General features: G+C 35.7%; 1 protein-coding gene across 2 annotated transcripts in view; it reads left to right on the plus strand.

The window, feature by feature from the left end:
* Window positions 1–20,311, plus strand: part of MAP3K7 (mitogen-activated protein kinase kinase kinase 7) — a 36,446-nt gene that overhangs the window by 9,681 nt on the left and 6,454 nt on the right. Inside the window, exons 5-10 of one of the 2 annotated variants that reach the window (XM_026038391.1) lie at window positions 5–135; window positions 1,156–1,237; window positions 2,420–2,571; window positions 3,866–4,025; window positions 6,597–6,677; window positions 13,798–13,865. In XM_026038391.1, coding sequence (XP_025894176.1) covers window positions 5–135; window positions 1,156–1,237; window positions 2,420–2,571; window positions 3,866–4,025; window positions 6,597–6,677; window positions 13,798–13,865 — 674 coding nt within the window. The remainder of the gene's footprint in view (window positions 1–4; window positions 136–1,155; window positions 1,238–2,419; window positions 2,572–3,865; window positions 4,026–6,596; window positions 6,678–13,797; window positions 13,866–20,311) is intronic. The other variant, XM_026038390.1, reaches the window with a different exon arrangement.

Consider the following 20,311-nt stretch of genomic DNA (forward strand, 5'->3'; position numbering starts at 1 on the left):
TTAGGTACTCGGCCACCACTGATCAAAAACTTACCTAAACCGATTGAGAGCTTAATGACCCGTTGTTGGTCCAAGGATCCTTCACAGCGACCATCCATGGAGGAAATAGTCAAAATAATGACACATTTGATGCGGGTAAAAAATTGCTTAAGTATCCTAATTATTTTTTTTAAACAGTTACATTATGAAAGGTAGGCTTTTTTTTTTTTTTCAGTGTTTTACCCATACTTTTCAGATGCCAATTATCAAAGCAGAATTTATAGGTAAGACGTTAGAAAGTTACAAAGCACAGTGGCACAGGATTAATTCCATTCCTCTGTTACGGGACCTGTACTAGATCAAACCAATGCAGGTTACAACAACAAAATTTTGATTGTTACAGGGCTCTACCCTGACGTGTCACTTAACCATTTTGTGGGTTTTTGACTGGCTCCTTGAAAACCAGAATATGCATAATTCTGTTTTTTGAACACTGCAAAGTGAACACATGCTCCCCAAGTCTGAAATACTTTTGTCAACAGCAGTATTTTTTCATTTCAGTTATTTCAACACCTTTTTTTTTTGTGCAGGAGTAGAAGCTATTACTCTGTGAAGTAATCTAAAAGTAGAAAATGATACTGCATAAACAGAACACTTTGTGAGCATAGCACGTGTAGTATTCACATCTTTTTCTAATCCAGAAAGCTTTCAAAAGAATGACAGGTTGAATTCCTTATATTAAGGTTTTTCAATTGCAGTAATGTCCTTTAGTATCTTATCAACTCAGCAGATTTTCAAAATATTAAATATTGTGGAATATTCGTTAGCCTTTATTTATTACATTAATGCTGAGTATTGCATAGATGGCATCGTGGATTCTGATTCATGACTCTGATCATGACTGTGGTTATCACCAGTGCAGGATTTCTTGGAAATATTCTTATAGAACCAAACTGAAAAAGAGCCATCAGTGAGAGTATGCAGTAATGTTTCATTTGTAACAAATATGGAGAAATTAATAGACATGTGTTTTTTAATATGCTTCTTAAAATAATTGTATTTCTCTTTAGAAAAGTTAATTATAGATTATGTTTATAAACTATTATTTAAAGAAAAATTAAAAAACAATTTTAGCTATCTCTTTTAATTAAAACACTGTGGTTTACTTTCCCACAGTACTTTCCAGGAGCTGATGAACCTCTGCAGTATCCTTGCCAGTATTCAGATGAAGGCCAAAGCAACTCTGCCACTAGTACAGGTATGCTTATATAAATGAGAGAAAAGGAACATGAAATGATGCTGGTAGATTATAACGCCCAGTCTCACCTTGATTTTGAACTTAAATCGGGAAAGCTAACCTTTCCAAAATCTTAAGCATTAGAAAAGCCCAAGATTTTGTTAATATATCACAACACATCGTGATCAATGTTTTCATCCAAATAGTTCTGCTGGAATGTACCATGAAGGAGAATGAATCCATGAAGGATTATCTCAGAATATCCAAGTTCAAGGCTTCCCTTTTTTCACTAAGTTTGCTAGCTTTTCAATTACTTACTCTTGTGGAATGTTTAAGGCACTGATGTTTTTAAGGTTTTAGAAACCGTTGCTGTTTTCAGTTCTAATCTCCACAATTTAAACGAAGTTGTTTTATGTTAAGCTACAGTAAGTATACAGACATAAACCAAGTACAAAGCTGCCTGTTATTAACAGAAAGCTGAATGGAATAACACCTAGGGTAAGTTTTCATATAATCTTGCCCCCAGAGAAAAAAAAAAAAGCCACCAGGAAATAAAGACCATCTATGTTCTCAATTTGTAGCTTGGTTTTCATCCTGTATTAGTTTTCAGCTGAAGTATGCTCACCTTCCAGTGCTTGGTGGTGGTGGTGGTTCTTTGTTTTGCCCCAAATTCCTATTATTCGACATAAAGTCTGGTTTGCAACTTTCAAATTGCATTACAAAATCTTCCCAGTGTTATCAGCATATTGGTTTTACTTGCTGTTCTCCACTTCTCAGCACATGAGTTTTAAGATGTGATTTACCTTTTTAAATTACCGGTATATATTGGCTGTTACTTTGAGGTATTTCTCTTGTTATTCTAAAGCAAGTTAATGATTAACCTTGTCATTAATTGTGAGTGAAGTTGCTGGATTTTGTTGTTAATGTAACATCTACCACAACAGTTTCAGAAAAAAACCAAACCTGGAGTTCAAAATGTCATCCGAATGCTTAGTAGGATCTTCTGGCTTGTTTTTGTTTTTACATTTTATTAATGGATATGAGCAAATCTTGCAGTGTGGCTTTCGGTAAAAGTATTTTTTGAATTAAAGCGAAATCTTCTGGGGAGATGCCAGTAAACAAGACACTTTGGTATTTTTAGTGGAAAGGTAGTTTCTTAAAAGTTTTTCTGTGTTGCTGATCTCTATGTTGCGGATCCCTTAGGTTCATTCATGGACATCACTTCCACAAACACAAGTAACAAGAGTGATGCTAACATAGAACCAAGTGACTTTCAAGGAACTTCTACAAATGACACTATTAAACGTTTAGAATCGAAATTGGCACAGCAAATGAAGAATACAGCTAAGCAGCCGGTAAGAAATGCATGGATTTTTGAACCCTGATAATGAAATAAGTTTTAGCTGCAGAAATGATGTAATTGCTGTAATTGCTAGATATCAATTTTGGTTTATTTTTCAATTTTGCAGCCTTTAAATGTATAGTTTCTAAATGTATTGAGTGTTTTTTTGCATATCCTGATGTTCCATAGAGATATATGATTTTGCTTACTCACAGTCCTTTTTTATAAAGGATCGCAACAAGGAGGATATTTCACTTTTAACATAGACACAAATAGAGAGCAAACAGGATTCTTCTTTGTCTTGTACTCCTGCTCCCTATAGAGAAAAGTAATAGCACCTATTTTGTCAGTAGCAGTAACCAGAACTTGCTTCTAGGTGATAGCTGCAGCTACAGCAGTGGGCTGGCATGTCCATAATGAAATGAGGACAAAGTGAAAGAACTTCTGCAAAGCACAGAAACATGAGGAGTAACATGAGTCAGGAAGGAGCTCAAAGCAGCAACTGTATTGTACACTTCAGCTTTTTTAATACCAAAATTGCAGTTGTAAATCAAAAAGAAAAATAATTTTCCAGATAACTTGCTCTAGTTGTAACAAGAATAAGACAGGTAGTATTCGACCCTACCTGGGAAATACAGAAGTGCTTCTCAAAATATGTGAGTTCACTAACTTTAATTAGTGGTACGTTGAGTTGGCGACTAGCATGAGTTAATGATCCTCCCTCAAGAAATGCTGTGAAAATATTGAAGTTAATAAAACATTAGTGTCTTTTCTTTCAAAAGTAGTGTAAAATTGGAGTCATTTATAGTAAAGAGCACAAAAAGACAAGGAAAATCCTGAATGGTTTGGAAAAGATAAAGCTGTACGAAGATATCTATGATATCTGAAAACAATTTATTTAATTTAAAAGTATTTCTAAGTTTTGATCTAACATTTATATTTGCAACTCCTTTATTTAAATTAGCACCAAAGTAATAGTGACACATGAAAAAATTAAAGATTATGAAAATGCTAAGTTTTATTTCACCTTGGAAAGAAAAGTAGAAAGATAATCTTGTGCCAACATTGGCATCATTCTACTCAATTTCAGTCGCTGTAAAGTTAGATTCTTTTGAAAGTTGCAAGATACTTGATTTTGTGCAACAGTTAAATGAAAATATCTTGGCTATTATAAAATATACAAATTAACTTGTACTTAAAAATGACAGTAATAGAAATATATTTTAGCCTACATACTTGGGTGCTTTATGGAGGGGCTCCTGCGGATATATGTTTTTTTCTTTTTAAAAATGTGGTTGTTGAAACAGGGTGATCCTGGCCGTTTGAGTTTACCCCCATCTCGTGGGAGCAGTGTGGAGAGCTTGTCAGATGTTCGTGGGCGACCACAGTCAGCCCTTGTTTCAGGAGAAGCCAAAAGGATGAGTGCTGACATGTCTGAAATAGAAGCAAGAATAGCTTCCACCACAGGTAAAAACAAAGGGTGTCTGGGGGACAGAAAGAGGAACTGGAAGGAAAGAAGATACAAAACATAATAGTCTTAGAGATGGTTAATAAGATTAGCCATATGAAAATACTTGAACTTTGCATGTAGTCCTTATTGTACTCGTTATTGTCATTTAAGTGTGGAAGAGAAGATGGCTTCTTTAACAGTTGTGCACTCAACACTTGAGTGTTTTTCACTGGGGACTTCTCAGATTGATTACAAACAGGTTACGTTTGTTGAATTAGATTTTCTGCTTTCTAAAATTCTAAGGTTTCTTTTTAAACATCAGTCCTAATCCAAGTGCGCAAGATTTTGCCCTTGCATCCAAATTAATATTATTTCTCATCTCTGCTATCGAAGTTGTTACTGAGATAACGTTTCCTTCAAGATTATTTTAATACATTGGAATGAGAAGGTAGGTTTCAAGTTTGGCATGTTCCATAAAAACTTTTAAAATCCACTTTGAGAGAAATGGATTTCAGAAGGAGAAACTAGAAGGTTATTTTATTTGTCTTAATACCAAAGTGTTTCTCTCTTTTTTTCTCTCTTTTTTTAAAAAAAGCATAACTACAGTTATGGTACTGGGTTTGCTTTAGGTAGTTATAAACTAGTGTGTCTAAATACTGAATTTCTGAGTGAGTGGGAGTTTATGTGCAAGTATAAATTCATGATCTTATGGTGAAAGCAGTCTTTATTTTTTCAGAAAAGCAAATTAATAAAAATCTCTATACCTGACAAACACTTTCTTGTCTCTTCTCTTCATCAAAGATGCTATTGAGTGATCTAAACAAACTTCCCATATGAAACTTTTTATTAAGATACATAACCATAGATTTTAATAATGAGACAAAATTACCTTTGTTAGTCCAGCTTTATTTAGTTCATATAGTCCTTCTCAACCTGTCTTAAAAATAAGGATAATTGAGTAACTATAAACAGGAAACATGCATCATATTATGGCTATCTTCTGCATTATAACTATTTGATTTTTTGTTCATTATTATAATTAGTCCAAGATCCTGTTTTGCTAAATATTGAAGATACTCACAAGATAGTACTACCTTCCCTAAACAATTTTTACATTAATGTCTTTAAAGTCTTACTCTAAGCTTTGTTTTCTGTACTATCAATATTTGACTAGATGACTGCATAGCACTTCTCACTCTGAATATCTCTAAAGATTTCCTAACACAGAGGGTAGCTGCATACTTACCTGATGATAACAACATGTCATTTTTATTTTGGAGTATGTCAAGACTTTGGTCTCTGATACTAGAAAGTCAGTTCAGTGTTTTGACTTGAGTGGAGATAACTCTGACCCAATGTTGTACGAGGCTTTGAATTTTCCTGCTTTGTCTTTTGTAAGTAGACGGTTTTAATAGTAATTGCTATTTCAGAATATATTTAAGATTTTTATAACTGTAGCGTTTCCTTTTAATAAATGCACATATTTGATATACAGTTTATTTAAACAAAAATACTTTATGCAATGGTGGTCTTTGGGAAGTGAGACTGAATCCATCTAGCTTTATTAAAAAGAGCTGAAACAGCACTAGTTCAATTGTTTGGGTTTCCTGTTTTTTTCTTTTTTTTCCCTTTTTTTTTTTTTTTCTTTTTTTTCTTTTTAACTGTGTGACAGGAATGATATGCTGTGAACGTGAAAAAAAGAATCATGATTGGGGTAATGCTGGGCTATTGTTAAGAGTAAATAATTATTTAGTGTTTTTGTTTTGTCTATTTCTAGATTAATTGTAGGAAGAAATCACACTGCACATTAGTATTAGATAGCAAGTTTGAGGTGGACATACTGGAACCCTACAGTTAGGAAGTATATTTTTCTTCAAGTAGGTACTATATATTCTTAAACTAAMAAGTGGAAAAATTAAAAAAAAAAAAAAAAAAAGAAAGAAACCTAGTCGTTAGATTTTATTCCAAAATATATAGTATTTCTTGAGCATCATTCAAAAATGAAAAGGTTGGTGGTGATATCCTGTTTTCAAAACAAAAAAAAAATAGAAGTCAGGATTAATTATCTAATCTAAGAAAACAATAAGTATAATCTAAGGGCAGGTTAGATTTCACTTAACAGGAAATGATGATTCATGGAAACATAAGCTCCTGCTAGTAGTTTTGTCAGTGCAATACTGTATACCTGAGACTCCAGAAGAAGTATAATACGACTTCAGGGTATCCAGAGTATATTTCTATTTTAAGTATACAGGTGACATGAAATAATTTATTCCCTATTTAGATAACTACCTTTGATTTTTCCCCTTCTTTGTTGCCATGCTGCTTTCTATGTTTGACTTTTGTGTTGCTAACTATAACTAATTACACGTTGTTGTATTGATGGCTAGTTCTGCATTTTTGCTTTTTAACAGTTGCTTTACTATTTTGTAAGCATGAGTGGAAGGCAATGCAGTTTATTCTGCATGACATTCTGCATGGACAATAGTTTAACAAAATTTATAAAAAATGCAATAATAAAAGTTCAGTAATTTTGCTATTGCCATTTTAGTGTTTTGCATGTGTATTGTATATGTGTATTTTTTCAGCCTTTTCCAAGCCTAAACGAGGCCACCGTAAAACTGCTTCATTTGGCAACATTCTGGATGTCCCTGAGATCATCGTACCAGGTATCGCAGACCAGGTGAACGGGTCTATTGATTAAGATGCTGGAATAATGATCAGACTGCTAAAAATACTTTTTGCTCCAGCTGCTCTAAGACAGAGCTAAAAATATCCTGATAAAATTTTTAACAGTGTCTCTGCAGAGAGAAGCATGATCTCTTAATGCTAACTTTTAAAAGCAAAAGCCTTTTTTTGTTTTTCTTTATGATTCTGATGCCAGATTCTTACTATGCAGCAAAATTGCACATGCAGTATTTTATTACAAAACCTCATATTTAGTGATGAATGGACTTACACTTAAAAAATCCTGCCCAGATCTGTGTAACTTTCATATTCAACTAAAATTTTCCAGAGCTAAAATAGGTTTGAATAAAGTACTTCTATTGTGTTTAACTTAATGCAAACTATAATTACTAGGACAGACTTCTGACAGGAAGACACAGGATAATCAGTACCATAGCCGGTAATTTCAGTTGGAACTCTGATGAATAATTCTCATCAATCCTGAGTCTAAATTTAATTAGAAATATATCTTTTCCCATTTCTTTTTTTGCAATCAAAATGGATTTATCTCTTTCATACTTCTCAAGGACTAAAAATAAGTATAATCAATCCCAGACTGTGATAGGTGCCCCATTAGTGGCATGCAAGTCACTTCAGAATGATTTGTCAGAATCAGGAGCTGCCAGTAACAGTATCTGTTGCTAATCAGGCTATCCATTAAAAACTGTGAACCTGTACCCTAAATGTCTTCTGGTGTAAATCTTGAGATCATATGTGAGTCTCAGTAAATTGTTATTACTCAGTGATTGGGTAATATTGGGTATTAAAACTTCATATGAATGCAAAGAAATTCAAAGTTGAATGCAAGAAATATAGCACTGCATGAGAAGATTTTTATAAAAATAGCTTTATTGAAGATTATGTATAAAAACCATAAAATGTTAAAAAATACCTGGTGAAAAATAACTGCCAAGGAGATACAACCCTGTGAGCGAAAACAAAACCTCTTTTGCATTGAGACTAGTGCAGCTTTATACTGTCTTTTCAAACAGTTTTGACCTTCTGTGACACATAGGAATTGTTGAGAGAGTGAGGAAAAAGGAGGCGAAGACATAGAGATCTGCCAAGCTTGGCCTTGTCAGTAAGCGATGGCGAACACGCTGGGAGAGGTTCCTTGGGCACCTGTTCCCCTGCTTGACTGGCTATAACAGTACAGGAGGCTTCAAAAACAACTTTGAGACTTTTGGAGAAGAAAAATTAAACATAAAAAGGTCAATGAAACTTAATGCCGCGAGGTTTTCTCAAAATAGATTGTGCCAAACATATCTGATACCTTTTTGAAGTCTGTCTCACTTAGGCAAAGGGACTTAATTAGCTGCCCTTCATCTGGACAGTTTTAAATATTAATTAAACCAGACAGAATCAGAATTCTAAGGTGAATTTGGGCTAGTTAAACAAGAGATATCAACCTGTAAAACTGGAAGAGTGTTTAGGTTTGGAACAGGCGTAGGAATGAATTTTCTCAGGGGTTTAATCTTCAGCAGTGTAAGTTTTAAATGAGTGCCACTGAAACTCACTGCGAGTGCTTTCCCAGGAGCTGCTATTAATAAAGAAGGGGTTGGGGTAGGATGAATTGTGTTGTAATTCAAAAACAATGGAAGTAGGGTAAAATTCAGAGTCATACACTAAAAGACTAATAACAATCCCTTTAATAAGGTAAGAGCTTTCTGGTGTGGAAATGATTACAAAGGACCATAGTATCTGCATGCAACTGAATCCAAGACAGAATAAGTCATTCATATGATGTAATTGAAAAATAAAAGTGTGGTATCTTGGGTTTCATTTCCAGAGGTCTTCTTCCAGGATAGATTTAAAAATAAATAAAACTTTTTTAAAAATTTAGAAGGGCATTAGTGCTGTTGTCTTGAGTCTAGATCTGATCTGTAACACAACACACTGTTCTGGTGAGCCATGTGAAAAAACCATAAGTGCACTCTGTATTAATAGCAAGAAGAGTTACTGGGATGGTACAGAGAATGTGAAAAAAGAAGCTAATAAGGCTTTTTTAGGCCTACAAAGTGAAAGCTAAGGAATGGATAATTATTTTCTATAGATGAATCTGCAGATAAAGACTGCTAAGAGAGGTACTTAAGATTTAAAAAAAAAAAAAAAAGTACTATTGCTAAGGGAAAATATGTAAATTGTCTGCAAATAAGTCTGGGCTGAAAAAGATTTCTAGCCATCAAAACAGCTTCCTAGTACAAATCACAGGATCATAGGGCCAGGGAAAAAAAAAAAAAAAAAAACATTTCCTATTCCTAAAGTAGAGCTTAACCCTTATGTATGTGAGAGGGAAGTGATTGGCAGGGCATGGCCAGGTAGCCCTGTCTGTGTATCTGTGCACCAAGAGCAGCATTTCTCACAAGCTTCTTGCTCTTAATGTAATGTCCTGCCTTCTCACCTCATTCCCTTCCCTGCTCTCCCAGCATAGCCTTCGCTCCTGGCCTCTTAACACGCTTCCCCCTTTCTAATGACATTTCTGACCCCGCAGAGCAGCCCCCCAGACCCGCTCCCGCCGCGCTCCCCATTCCCCGGCCACGTACCCGGCTCCTGCGCTCGGCTCGGCTCGTCGCTGCTGCGGCCTGCAGAGCGAAGCTGCGGCCTCCGCGGGGGCGCAGGCAGCGCCTGGCCCTGTCCCGTGAGTCAGCTGCTTGGGGCAGGACTATTTTGGAAGGGTGAGCGCTGCATCTGCTGGTTGTTCACTGCCCTGCGCTTCCTAGCTGCCTTCGCTTCACTCGTGAGCTGCTTGTGCCATTTAGGCTGGAGAAAGTATGCCTTGATCAGCTCAAAGTAGTGTGTTTGCAAAAGTAGGAATTTTCAACATATATTGGCTGTTCTTGATAAATAATTTCTCCAAAAAGCACGAATTGGACTTCCTTATTCATGATGCTGTATTTTGAGACTAGCATACAAAACTTGAAAACTAAAAAGTGGATCAACAAATTCCTTTTTAGTTTGCCAGTTTGGTCAGAGACCTCTCTGTGGTTATTATGTGCAAATAGATAGCCAACTGTACTATCCCTTTTCATTACAGCATAGATAATAGACTGCAAAATTTTATCTCATACATAAATACACATTAAAAAAAAAACCCACAAAGCTAGGCATCACCAAAAGCTTAAATAGCCACATGTTTAAAAAAAAAAAAAAAAAAAAAGGATATTTTTAGTTTGTATTATGATCAAGAAAGATATGTAGTATGCTCTTTGGATACAAACCAGTCGAGCAGCATCTAGCAAAGGTACCTGAAGGTATAGTATTTTTTTCCTTCCACTGGCAACATTATTCATCTCATGCGTTTGTCTCTGTAATCTCTTCATTTAAAACTTTGTACCACACAGGGTTGTAAGAATTTTATAGTGTTGGCACTGCATAAATAAATAATTATACAAGATAGAGCTGTTTTGCTGAGTATCTTTAGATGTATAGGAATCATGGGTGCTTCAGTTTGTAATTTTTCTTTATGTTTTCAAAACAGATGTAAGCCAGAAATTCCACCTTGTGTCCTCAGATCACTTCATTCTTCTGCAATTAAGATCAATATCTTCATTTACTTAAAATGTTGTCCTTTTTGTGTTCTGATACTATCATATTCACTCATGATGATCCAGTCTAAGTGAAGTTTGATTCTTACAGATGCCCAAAAAGGGCAGCAGCTAAGGGGAAGGGATTTGAATGGTGTGCATGGATAAGAAAGGGAGAACGTGATCGAGCAGCAGCAAATGGGAAACCCATAATCTAAAAAGAAGGGATTGAGAGAGAATCTGAGTAAGAGAACCAGAGGACTAGGAGAGGAAGATTAAGCTTGTACTTTGGCTGAAGGATACAAACAATATACTGTTATTTTCATGAGAGAAGAAACAAGCAGTGTCTATGTTTGTGAAAGCAGCTTCTTGTTTCTGAGGCAAGGAAGTAGGTTCATGATGCTCTGGGGGAAAAATTAATGTAAGAATCTTGAAGCAGTTAAAAGGGAGCAAATAAGAGCAGTGCAAGAAGGAATATAATAATTTCCCTGTGAGAAAAGGAAGAAAAAGAAGGAGAATTAAAAAAAAAAAAAAAAAAAAAAAAAAAAAAAAAAAAAAGGAAAGTACAGTAAGGATAAGGAAAATAAAATGAAGGAAAATAGTTGAAAAGAACATATACTTTAGCAGTCCAAACATTTTCTTATCAACATATATAAAATTACCATTTACAAATAATGCTCTGCAGCATCAAACTCCTATAAAACCCTGCCTTATTATTTCTCCTTGATTTTTGACTCTTGGGTATTGTAATGAAGGCGTTTCCCCTGAGCCTCTTCCCCTGAGCCTCTTCTCCTCCGTTCTCGCCACCTGCCTCCTGTCCTTAGCGTTTTATTTTTTTCTTTTTTTCCCCTCTCTCTCCACGATCCTTGTACTTTCATGTGTCATTAAACAGAACGTAGCTTGGACGTTCCAGACATTGTACTTCTTGCCCACAATATGGGCACTTTGAGAAAGACTGAAGGCATGACTCCACTGCCACTGTAAGTCTTTGGAGCTTCTAAAACTATGTTACAGTAAGCATTTGAACTGTAAATGACATGATTTCATAGGATATATCTCTGTTACAGATTTTTTTTAACTACTGCCATACTTTTTTGTTCATTTTCTCCTTTTTTTTTTAGAAGTGCATTGAATTAAAAAAAAATCTGTGACTTCAGATGGTGATCAGGCATTCAGAACTCTTTTTATATGTAATGAGATGCCTGTTGATTTGTAATCTTAAAAGCCTATAAACTGTTGAAATCCTGACATGGTACATCTGTGTATTGCCTACTGCTACAGATGGGGGGGATGGCATTTAAAAAAATGTTGTGACTCTTACAAAGAGGAAAATTAAATTTTAAATGGATGTAGAGGTAAGAACAAGATTAAAAACATGTAACGAAAGCATAGAGATGTAGGAATAACCATTTCAAATAAAGGTTTCTTCTTGTATGCTATATTTTTCAGTTGAAATTAATCTCGAATCTGGAGCAATAAGTATTTGATGATTTGTAGTCTGTTTCTGCTTTGTCAAAGCAATTTGCCAGATGTCTGCAGTAGTTACACTAATTCAAATGGCATTGCCTAGTAGAGCTTGCTCTTCCCTCATGCTACTAACTTGAATATTTTTTCATTTAAAGGTATTCATTTATTATAACACAATGTTTTTGCCCCCTCCTTCTTCCCCCAAAGCATTTTCTTTACTTTCTTGCACCCCACCCTGATTATTTTAACTTTTTGGCAACCATGATCTAATAATTCAGCAACACATGTGTTGGGTTCTTTAAATTCACAAATGTTACTAATCTGAAATGAGAATTTCAGATATTCTTGCAAGCTCATTTCAGCTGGGCTAATTTTAGAACAGTGTTGTTGAATGAAATGCGCACATAATTGTTTTGTCAATCATGGGTGGATCATCCATATCTTGAGTATTGCGATGATCTATAGCAGTCGTATGAATCATCTATAATACATAATTGTATTAAGCATATAATCTTGTTTTTAAATGGTCAGGTAGTTGTGTTAAATGGACATAATCAAAAAATTTTCCCTACCTTTCTCATTCATACAAGTCCTCATATCTTCGTAAGAAGTATTTAATGCAACATAGTCCTTGTTCCTTAGGTAAGTATGTCCTCTGAATTTAAGAAGCAAAACCTAAAGGCCACAGAGAAGCTGCAATTCAAACTCACTTATAGTCGGAACCAGGAATATATTCCCAGTCTAGAATATTTCTCAGTTTTCTGATATATTTGTTTTTCATAGTAGTTTCTGGAGATTTTTAGAATATCAAATGTCTTGACGAAGTGGTAAATTTTTGGACAGCAAATATTGTATTGTTGCTTTATGATAATGCGTTCCTATCAGCAATAGTAACTGTTATTTAGAATTCAAAATATGTTTCCTTAACCAAGTATGGGTTAATACTAGGCAATTAGTTTTACATTTTTGTTGCAATTGCTATTAATCAAAACTTCCTTTAAGAAGGGCTATGCAGTATTACTGGGTTGATGCCGAAGAAAAGAAGTAGTATCTAAGACATGAAAAGCTAGGTGCCTGTTACAGGACACTGCCGAGCGAGTTGTGCTGCTGCTTGAGTTGCTGTGGGGGCTAGGGGTGCAACTGCCGTAGTACATGTTTCGAATGCTACCCATGAGCAGAAAAGTTACGTAATGCAGATCTAAGACCAAGAATTTTGAGCATTGTCAGCTGTTACTCAGGGCGTTTTGGTGTTTCCTTTTGGACAGCTGACCTACTCTCAAGAGACAATATAAACAATCCCAGCAATAAAAATCAAAGTGCTTGGGGAGATTCTATTGCATAATCTGCTTTATTTTTAAGGAGACTCAGTTTCCTGGAAATGCCATTGAGTGTCAGCTCAGCAGTTTAAGCTGTTCTCTCTGGCTGTCACTAGTGGATAATTGTGAACAGGTGGGAAGAGAAGAGGAAAAGATTACAGCATTGTGCTCAGGAGCTGATAGCAAGATGCGGTTTAGCTCCTTTTCACACTTTCTTAGAGCATGAGAATAGGACTTTTTGTTTTGTTCATGTTTTTGTTCCTATGAAGAAGACAAAGAGCTTTCCCTTAGACCAGAGGCCAGCGCTTTCACTTCTTTTAGTGAGGAGGACTTAGCCCAGCCAGAAGTCCTTGCTATGTTTCTTAAGCATGCTGAAGAGCAACAGGTTAGAGCTGGCAGCGCGTTATCGTGGCAGTCTGGCTTTTAGAAATCCCCATAACGTAACGCACTTGAAATAGATGTCGTCATCAGCTCCTGCCCCCAGTACTAAGCCTGGTCAAATACATGTGACAGAAGATGGTGGAGCAGAGTGCAGGAGCTATTCATGTGGTAGGAGTGGGGGTTGTATCAGGCGATACTTTTTGTTGACAGGCCAGCACATTTTGAGTTAAAATTCTGCAGCTGTCTCTCTCTCTCCCCCTCTCTCACTTTCTCTCTGTGGATTTGTGCAAATTCCAAGCTCCTCTGCCACAGTAGCACCCTTCTTAGCTTGCTCTGAATAGATCTCACGGGTTTGTTTTGTTTTGTTTCCCCAGCAGGAAACGGACAGCAGAGGCGCAGATCCATTCAAGATCTCAGTGTTGCTGGAACAGAATCCAGTCAGGTAAAAGGCTTTGTGTCGTCTCTATCTTTCAGTAAAGCCCACGGGAAATCTGTACCAGGAAACTGTTCTGTGAGTCTTCAACTCCAATACTTGGCGTGGGAATGATGTGGAGGATGACCTGGGATCTTTTAGCTTGACAGAGTGAAGCATTGTTTGTGTTGCATTTAGGTCGGAATCCGTGGGGCTCGTCTGTGAGTGAGACTCTAGATGGGAGCTGCTACCTGCATAGCTCACGTGTAGCCCGTGTCCCTGTTGTGTACAAATAGTGTGTATGTAGCCACTCCGTGTGGAGGGAGGCAGATGTCATGCAGGAAAGGCTTTCGACTCTTTGTATGTAAAAAGCATCTCTAATAACTGCTTATGGTTGTCTGAAGCACTTATGTGTAGCTTACGTTCACTTTTTGCATAAAAATAAAAAGCATGTGCATTAATGATAAGTTTATAATATTGTTCTCTGAAGCCTGAAAGGTGACTTTCAGTGTTATCACTCCAATTTCTTCAAAAAGGTGCCAAGGAGGATGCTGCTATTCAGTACAAAAAAGTCACCATTGCAGTAAGATATTGTAGAATATCAAAGCTTTACATAGCCTTGTATCTGATATCTTAAGTGCCATGGTAACAGACATGATGGTATACTGTGCAAAATTAAAATTAACTGCAAACATCCAAAATGCAGGGAGTACAGCTAGTGTTTGATTTGGTTGTGTTTTATTTTGTGGTTTAATCGTGCCTGTCTTTTTCACTAACTCAGTAGAGGATATTTGGTCATTACTGTGAAGTAGCAATTTTGAGATCCCTGTTATTTTTTGGATGTGGAAAAAATGCTTAGCGTGTTCATCAGGTTAATCAAGTTTCCATATTAAACATCCTACTGTAATAAACTAAAATAGGTGGTAATTTTAAGGGGTGTGTCTTTATCAGAGAGATTAACATTTGATCCTTCTTTAATTTTGTGGAGCATGGTAGCCACAGAAACCTCATCAAATCTGCGATATTATTAGTACAGCTTACTTCATGCATTTATCAGAAAGCAGGGGAATGATTCTTAAATGCGTTATGATATCATTTAAAAAGGCTGGTGTAGAGAAAAAAAAAGTTCAAAATTTATGGAAGTATTAGATTAGCTTATTCAGTTAATTCTAAAAAATCAGGCAGGATTGGCAGTCGGGAGGCAGGGAGTGACAGCCTGTCACTAAATACCAGATATCACTATTTGCTGAATAAATATATTTAAGTGTAGCTTTTTTAATAAGATTTTCAATTCTGTTCATTTTCATGAATAAAAAAAATACCTGAACAGATAATTTCAGCATTTACTTCCGATCCTAACTCCTGCAGAACCTCTCTTTGAAAGTTGTTCTACTGCTTATAGATATTCTAGGTAAATTATTTTTGTCACCGGGAAGATACAGAAAACTTATTTTTACGTCACAAATTTCTGACAAGACTTTATAGAAGTATATTTGTCACGCTCTTGCTTTACTTACTTCTACATATTGGAAAGAATTATGGCTAGCTTTAAAAAAAAAAAAAAAAAGAAAAAAAACCTTAAAGAGCTTTAGAAGCACTATTAAAATCTGAGAAATGACATATTTTAACAGGCACGTAAAGTGTGCTTTGGAGGACACTCGTGTACTACCCATATAAATACACAGTGAATTTTCACACTTTTTGGTATAAGAATAGATAGGAAGGTGCTGGAGCAGGTTCTAATTATTGATAATATATTTTAAAAATCAGAAATCAATTTTTTTAAAGCCAGCACAATGTACAAAAAGTACAAAAAAGCCAGTAAAAGACCTGGCTTCTAAGGTTCGGTGTTCTTATTTTTATACATTTCTGTAGTTCTGGACCTCCTTCCCCTGAATTTCTATTAAAAATTCTTCAGCTGCTATCTATATAGTCAATCTAAAAGGCAAAGCGGAAATATTTCGTGTGTCGCCAGCTGAGCTCCAGTCAGTTTATCATATCTCCCCACATGCACTGTAGCTCACAGGATATCCTTTCTAATCTGAGAATCGCCTTCCCCCATCCTCTTTTCATTGCAAACATCCTTGTTCTCTGCATTCCAGTCCCTGTTACCCCCTCTCTTCTCCATAGCCTTCTTCACTGATCTCACAGCACTGCGTGCTTCCCTTCTTGCACCCTGTCCTTTTAAGCCCTATAATGATTGCTGAAGGATTTTTTTGGTTTTGTTTGTGGAAATGATCATTACTAGAGGTGGTCAGTAATACTTTTATTAAACTTGTTTTTATGGAAATGGACCTTTTTTTCTTTTTAAATCAGGAAGTTTTTTCCAATTCAGATGAAATTTTTGATTGTTTGGAGGGAAACCCCAGATTCTAATCAGTACTCCTGTGATTGTGGCACCTGGGAAAACATAGACTCGCATCTCCCTGCTTTAACGTCTGACCTCTTGTATATTTTGTGGTTATTCTTATCCATATACTGTTGCAAAATTTAGCCTTCCGCTGTCTTGCCAAATATTATTTGTGTAGAGTAAAATAGCTCCAAGACAAGTTAGATGCACAAAGGTAGTAATAATCTCATTTTTTTAGTGAGGATCGGGGAGGCAGGTCTAAAAATAAAGGAGTCTCTTTTATACATGGTCTTTTTTGATTGGTTTATGGCTACTGTTTTTGTGCTCTGAGACCTGAGGCATTTTCTGTTTTCTAGTATTTTTACCAAAGTTGTCAACCACAGACAGCGACAGCACTTTGCGAATGCTTGTAGGACTCAGCTTTTACATCATCAACTTAGATAGAAAAATGTGTTAAACCAGTTCTTTTTCAACCATTTTATCAGTTTTCCTAGAGAAGCTCAATGTTGAAAATATCAATATGCATTAAGTGGATTTTTTTTTTTTTAAGATTTGTGTAGGGCTTGATGACCATGAATTGAACCTTATTCCAAGTGACCAGAGCAGAACTATCTTTTCTCTATACTGTGTTTCCATCTTTTTTTCCATCTATATATGACAAAGAAGTAAATGTACTGGCTCCAAACTGCAGCCAGAAAGACTTTCAGTGCCTTGATGAACATGGCTAAGCTGTAGGCTGGGCACAAGCATCTTCCCAGAATCTGGTATTTCATACCAATAGATTGAGAAGTGGGCGTAATCCTGAAAGAACTGCAGTTGGTGGTGAAATTATTAGCAAGACATCTGTTTTCTTCTATATACATTTTTAATTTGGTATTTTTTTCTTTCTCAAACTAATAATTTTTTGGTAAGAACTGGTGCTGGACCTCTTACAGTTTATTTTGTGATGCGAAAAAATTTAGTATATTAAAGAAAATTGTGTATTGAACGGTAGAGTAGTAGTACATTGAGAAGCTATGTATGTGCCCACATGTGTGCAAGTTACATGAGATAATTCACAGAATCTGATACTATATAGATGAATCATTGTGTCAGTGAGATTATTCAATTGGTCACAGATGCACTTTTTCCCATTCTTTTTCATAGGAAGATAAATTGCACAGAAGATGAGAAGACAGGGCCATTAGCAGTTGGGTTCGTTGTTTGGGACTTTTTTCGTTGTTGTTAATTTGGTTACCAATTTAAGTGGGGAAAATGATACTTTATTCTTAGAGAGGGAATTATTTCTCAGAGCAAGTCAGGCTCTTAAGGCTGTATATCTTTATAAGAAATAGAAACTAAGAAGCTGACAACGTAATATGGGTTTGATGACCTGGCAAAAATGTTTGGAGAGTGCCCTGACAAGGGAAATAGAACAAAAGGGGCTACATCAGTAATTGCTGAGACAGTGGAAAAGAGTGCATAGAAAACTTCATGTTCCCATAAGCAAAGCCTCATGTGGAAGGGGATGGGAGGAAGGAGGTTCTGGAGTTCCTAAGAGGATTCTATCTTGAGTCTAAACATTCACAAAAGGTGAGAAAATAGAGAAAAGGAAGTGTATTTACTTTGCCTAACCCCTTCTTTCCTTTTTTCAAAACCTTTCTAAGTTTATAGGAGGTTACACTTGGGTTTTGTAACCTGCATAAAGCCTGTTTTTTGACTATTACCAGAAGCTGAAGAAATAAAGCGTTAACACACAGTACTTTGCAGGTGAGGTTTTTACAAAAGGTCCGCTGAGGGTATGGAGATACCTAGAGAAAGCAAGGATGAAAAGGTGTTCCTGAAAGGGTGAGAGAAGTTGCTTGGTATGGAATAGGAAGGGCTTAGATGCCAGAGAGGTTGGTGTCAGAGGAGGTAGCCACAGCCTGATGGGACTGCAAGAGACCCAAAGCATCTGACTCAACACACAAACTCAAACATGAAAACCAAACACCTGGTCATCCAGGGGAACTTCCTTTAGGTTTTGTGATCCAATATAAATGGGCCTTACATAGGAATCCTTTATTCTAGCTGTGATAGTTTCATCTAAATAATACTGTCAAGGAAATGGGCTTATTCTGTGGATGGATCAAAATGATCTAGTTCAACAAACAGTCTAGTTCCACAGTTTGTGCTAAGTTACTTGAGCTAGAGTGCTTTGCAGGTCCACTTTGCCATCTACTATTTCCCCCCAAAGGAGACAACTGATACTGTTCAATATCTTTGCTCAATCTTGAGGTCTTCCACATCACCTGTATGTGTTTATAATTCATATCTGAGCACACTGACAGTAAACAGGTAGCAGATCTAATGTCAGCAAAGACTTCAAGACAAAAGCTTCTTAAGGGTAACTAAAGCACTTCTGCAAGTTTCTGTAGAGTACTATTGCCCTTTTTTGACTTCTAAAATAAAACATTAAGTGATTAATAGGAATGTAATTATTTCTTTCGATACCTGTTACAGTGGCTCTGTCAAAGAACGAATACAGGACCAAGGGATACGTTGTTGTCCCAGTTTGGCAATTCCTTAGTTTTTATGGCATTTCTTGTTATTTACTCCCTGTATTTATGAATACACGTATTTCCCTTGACAACATTGACTGTATTCACATAAATGGGTTTCCTCAATAATTGAAGACTGAACTCAGTTGGAAAGATTAAATAGCATAAGGAAATATATAAGTGAATTATATTAATTAACATAATCTCTATGTTATAATTAAAAATTATTGTAACTGAAGTGAAACACCTTATGTTTGCAAACACTTTGTCATTGCATAAGTAAGCCAGTGTTCAGTACTGGCATGGGAACAGTTTAACTGCTGCAAAATAAGGTTTGCTTTCTAAACAGTTTTAAAGCTCTGAAGAGGTAATGATTGAGCCGTATTTCTGACTTCCATGTTTTACCCAGGGAATTGAAATTATTGTTCTTATAAAGATGCTTCATTTTGGAAAGTCTGGTCATTTACTGTTATAGATCTCGTGTGTGCAGTTTAATTGTGTTTTCCTAGCCTTTCAAACTGAAGCAATTACAGGAGGAAATCTATTCTAATATAGTTGAAATAATAGATATTTTGGTGTGTAGAGTGTTGTTACTCTTTAGATTGTTATTTGGCTGACTAAAATCTTTGCTTCTAAAAAACAAAGATATTTGAAAATTAGAGCCATTAAGAAATCCAACTTCTGGGTCATGTATATTTGAGCATTAAAAAAAAAAAAAAAGGAGCATTTAATTAATAATTTCTTGATAAACAATTTCTTGATGTGTGTACTTAAAATAGCTGCATTTTAACAGCATCTTTTCTCTTGACTACATTTTTTTCTGGAAGACTTGAAGGGCAAGGCTGATAGTATTAACATACTAAAATATTTGACTATGTCAGTGGGAGGGTATATAAAATTAATTTTGAATATTTATTCTGAGTAACTATTTTGAAAAGAAAGGTGGATAGAATAACAGAGTCTAAAGTATTAGAGTCTGTACTTTGGGAAACAAAAGTATTTGAGAAGTCCGGTCGTATGTTGAAGAAGTCCCTGCAGATTTTTGTTTTAGTTACTAATTAAAAGGAGAAATTTTCCTCATTTTCTAATCTCTTGCTTTATTCTGTTATTCCTGTCTGCTTAAGCACGTGTTCATATTCTCCGAAAATGAATCGTATTCCCTTGGAGTCAATACAAGACAAAAGTGCACTGAGTTTAGCTGAGTGCAGTGCCATTTATTGATTCATTCCAAAAATGAACTTTATTCTTTTCTTATACTACGGAGGTGATATGTTTTACTGAACAGTGGTGAAAACTATTAGATGTAACGTCATTGCAACATTGCTTTTACTTATTCTAAATAGAAAAGTAATTTCTGTTTCTTTTTATATGGTAAAGATGGAGTGGAAATGAGGGTGAAATTATCTCTGTAATGCATGTAAAGTTTATCAAGCTATTTGAAATACTTTCAGGGTAAAAGGCTTTCCTTTCAGAGTAAAAGGTTTTTTACTTTCCCCCTTCCCACACACACCCCACCCCACACCACACTAAGAGAAATGTAGATTCAGATTTCTTCATGTTAGTTTGTCATGTTAGTGATGTTATGTAAAATGAATACTTTAAAACAA

Source organism: Nothoprocta perdicaria, unplaced genomic scaffold (genome assembly GCF_003342845.1).
Source record: "Nothoprocta perdicaria isolate Ctin4 unplaced genomic scaffold, notPer1 scaffold_21, whole genome shotgun sequence".
NCBI lineage: Eukaryota > Metazoa > Chordata > Aves > Tinamiformes > Tinamidae > Nothoprocta > Nothoprocta perdicaria.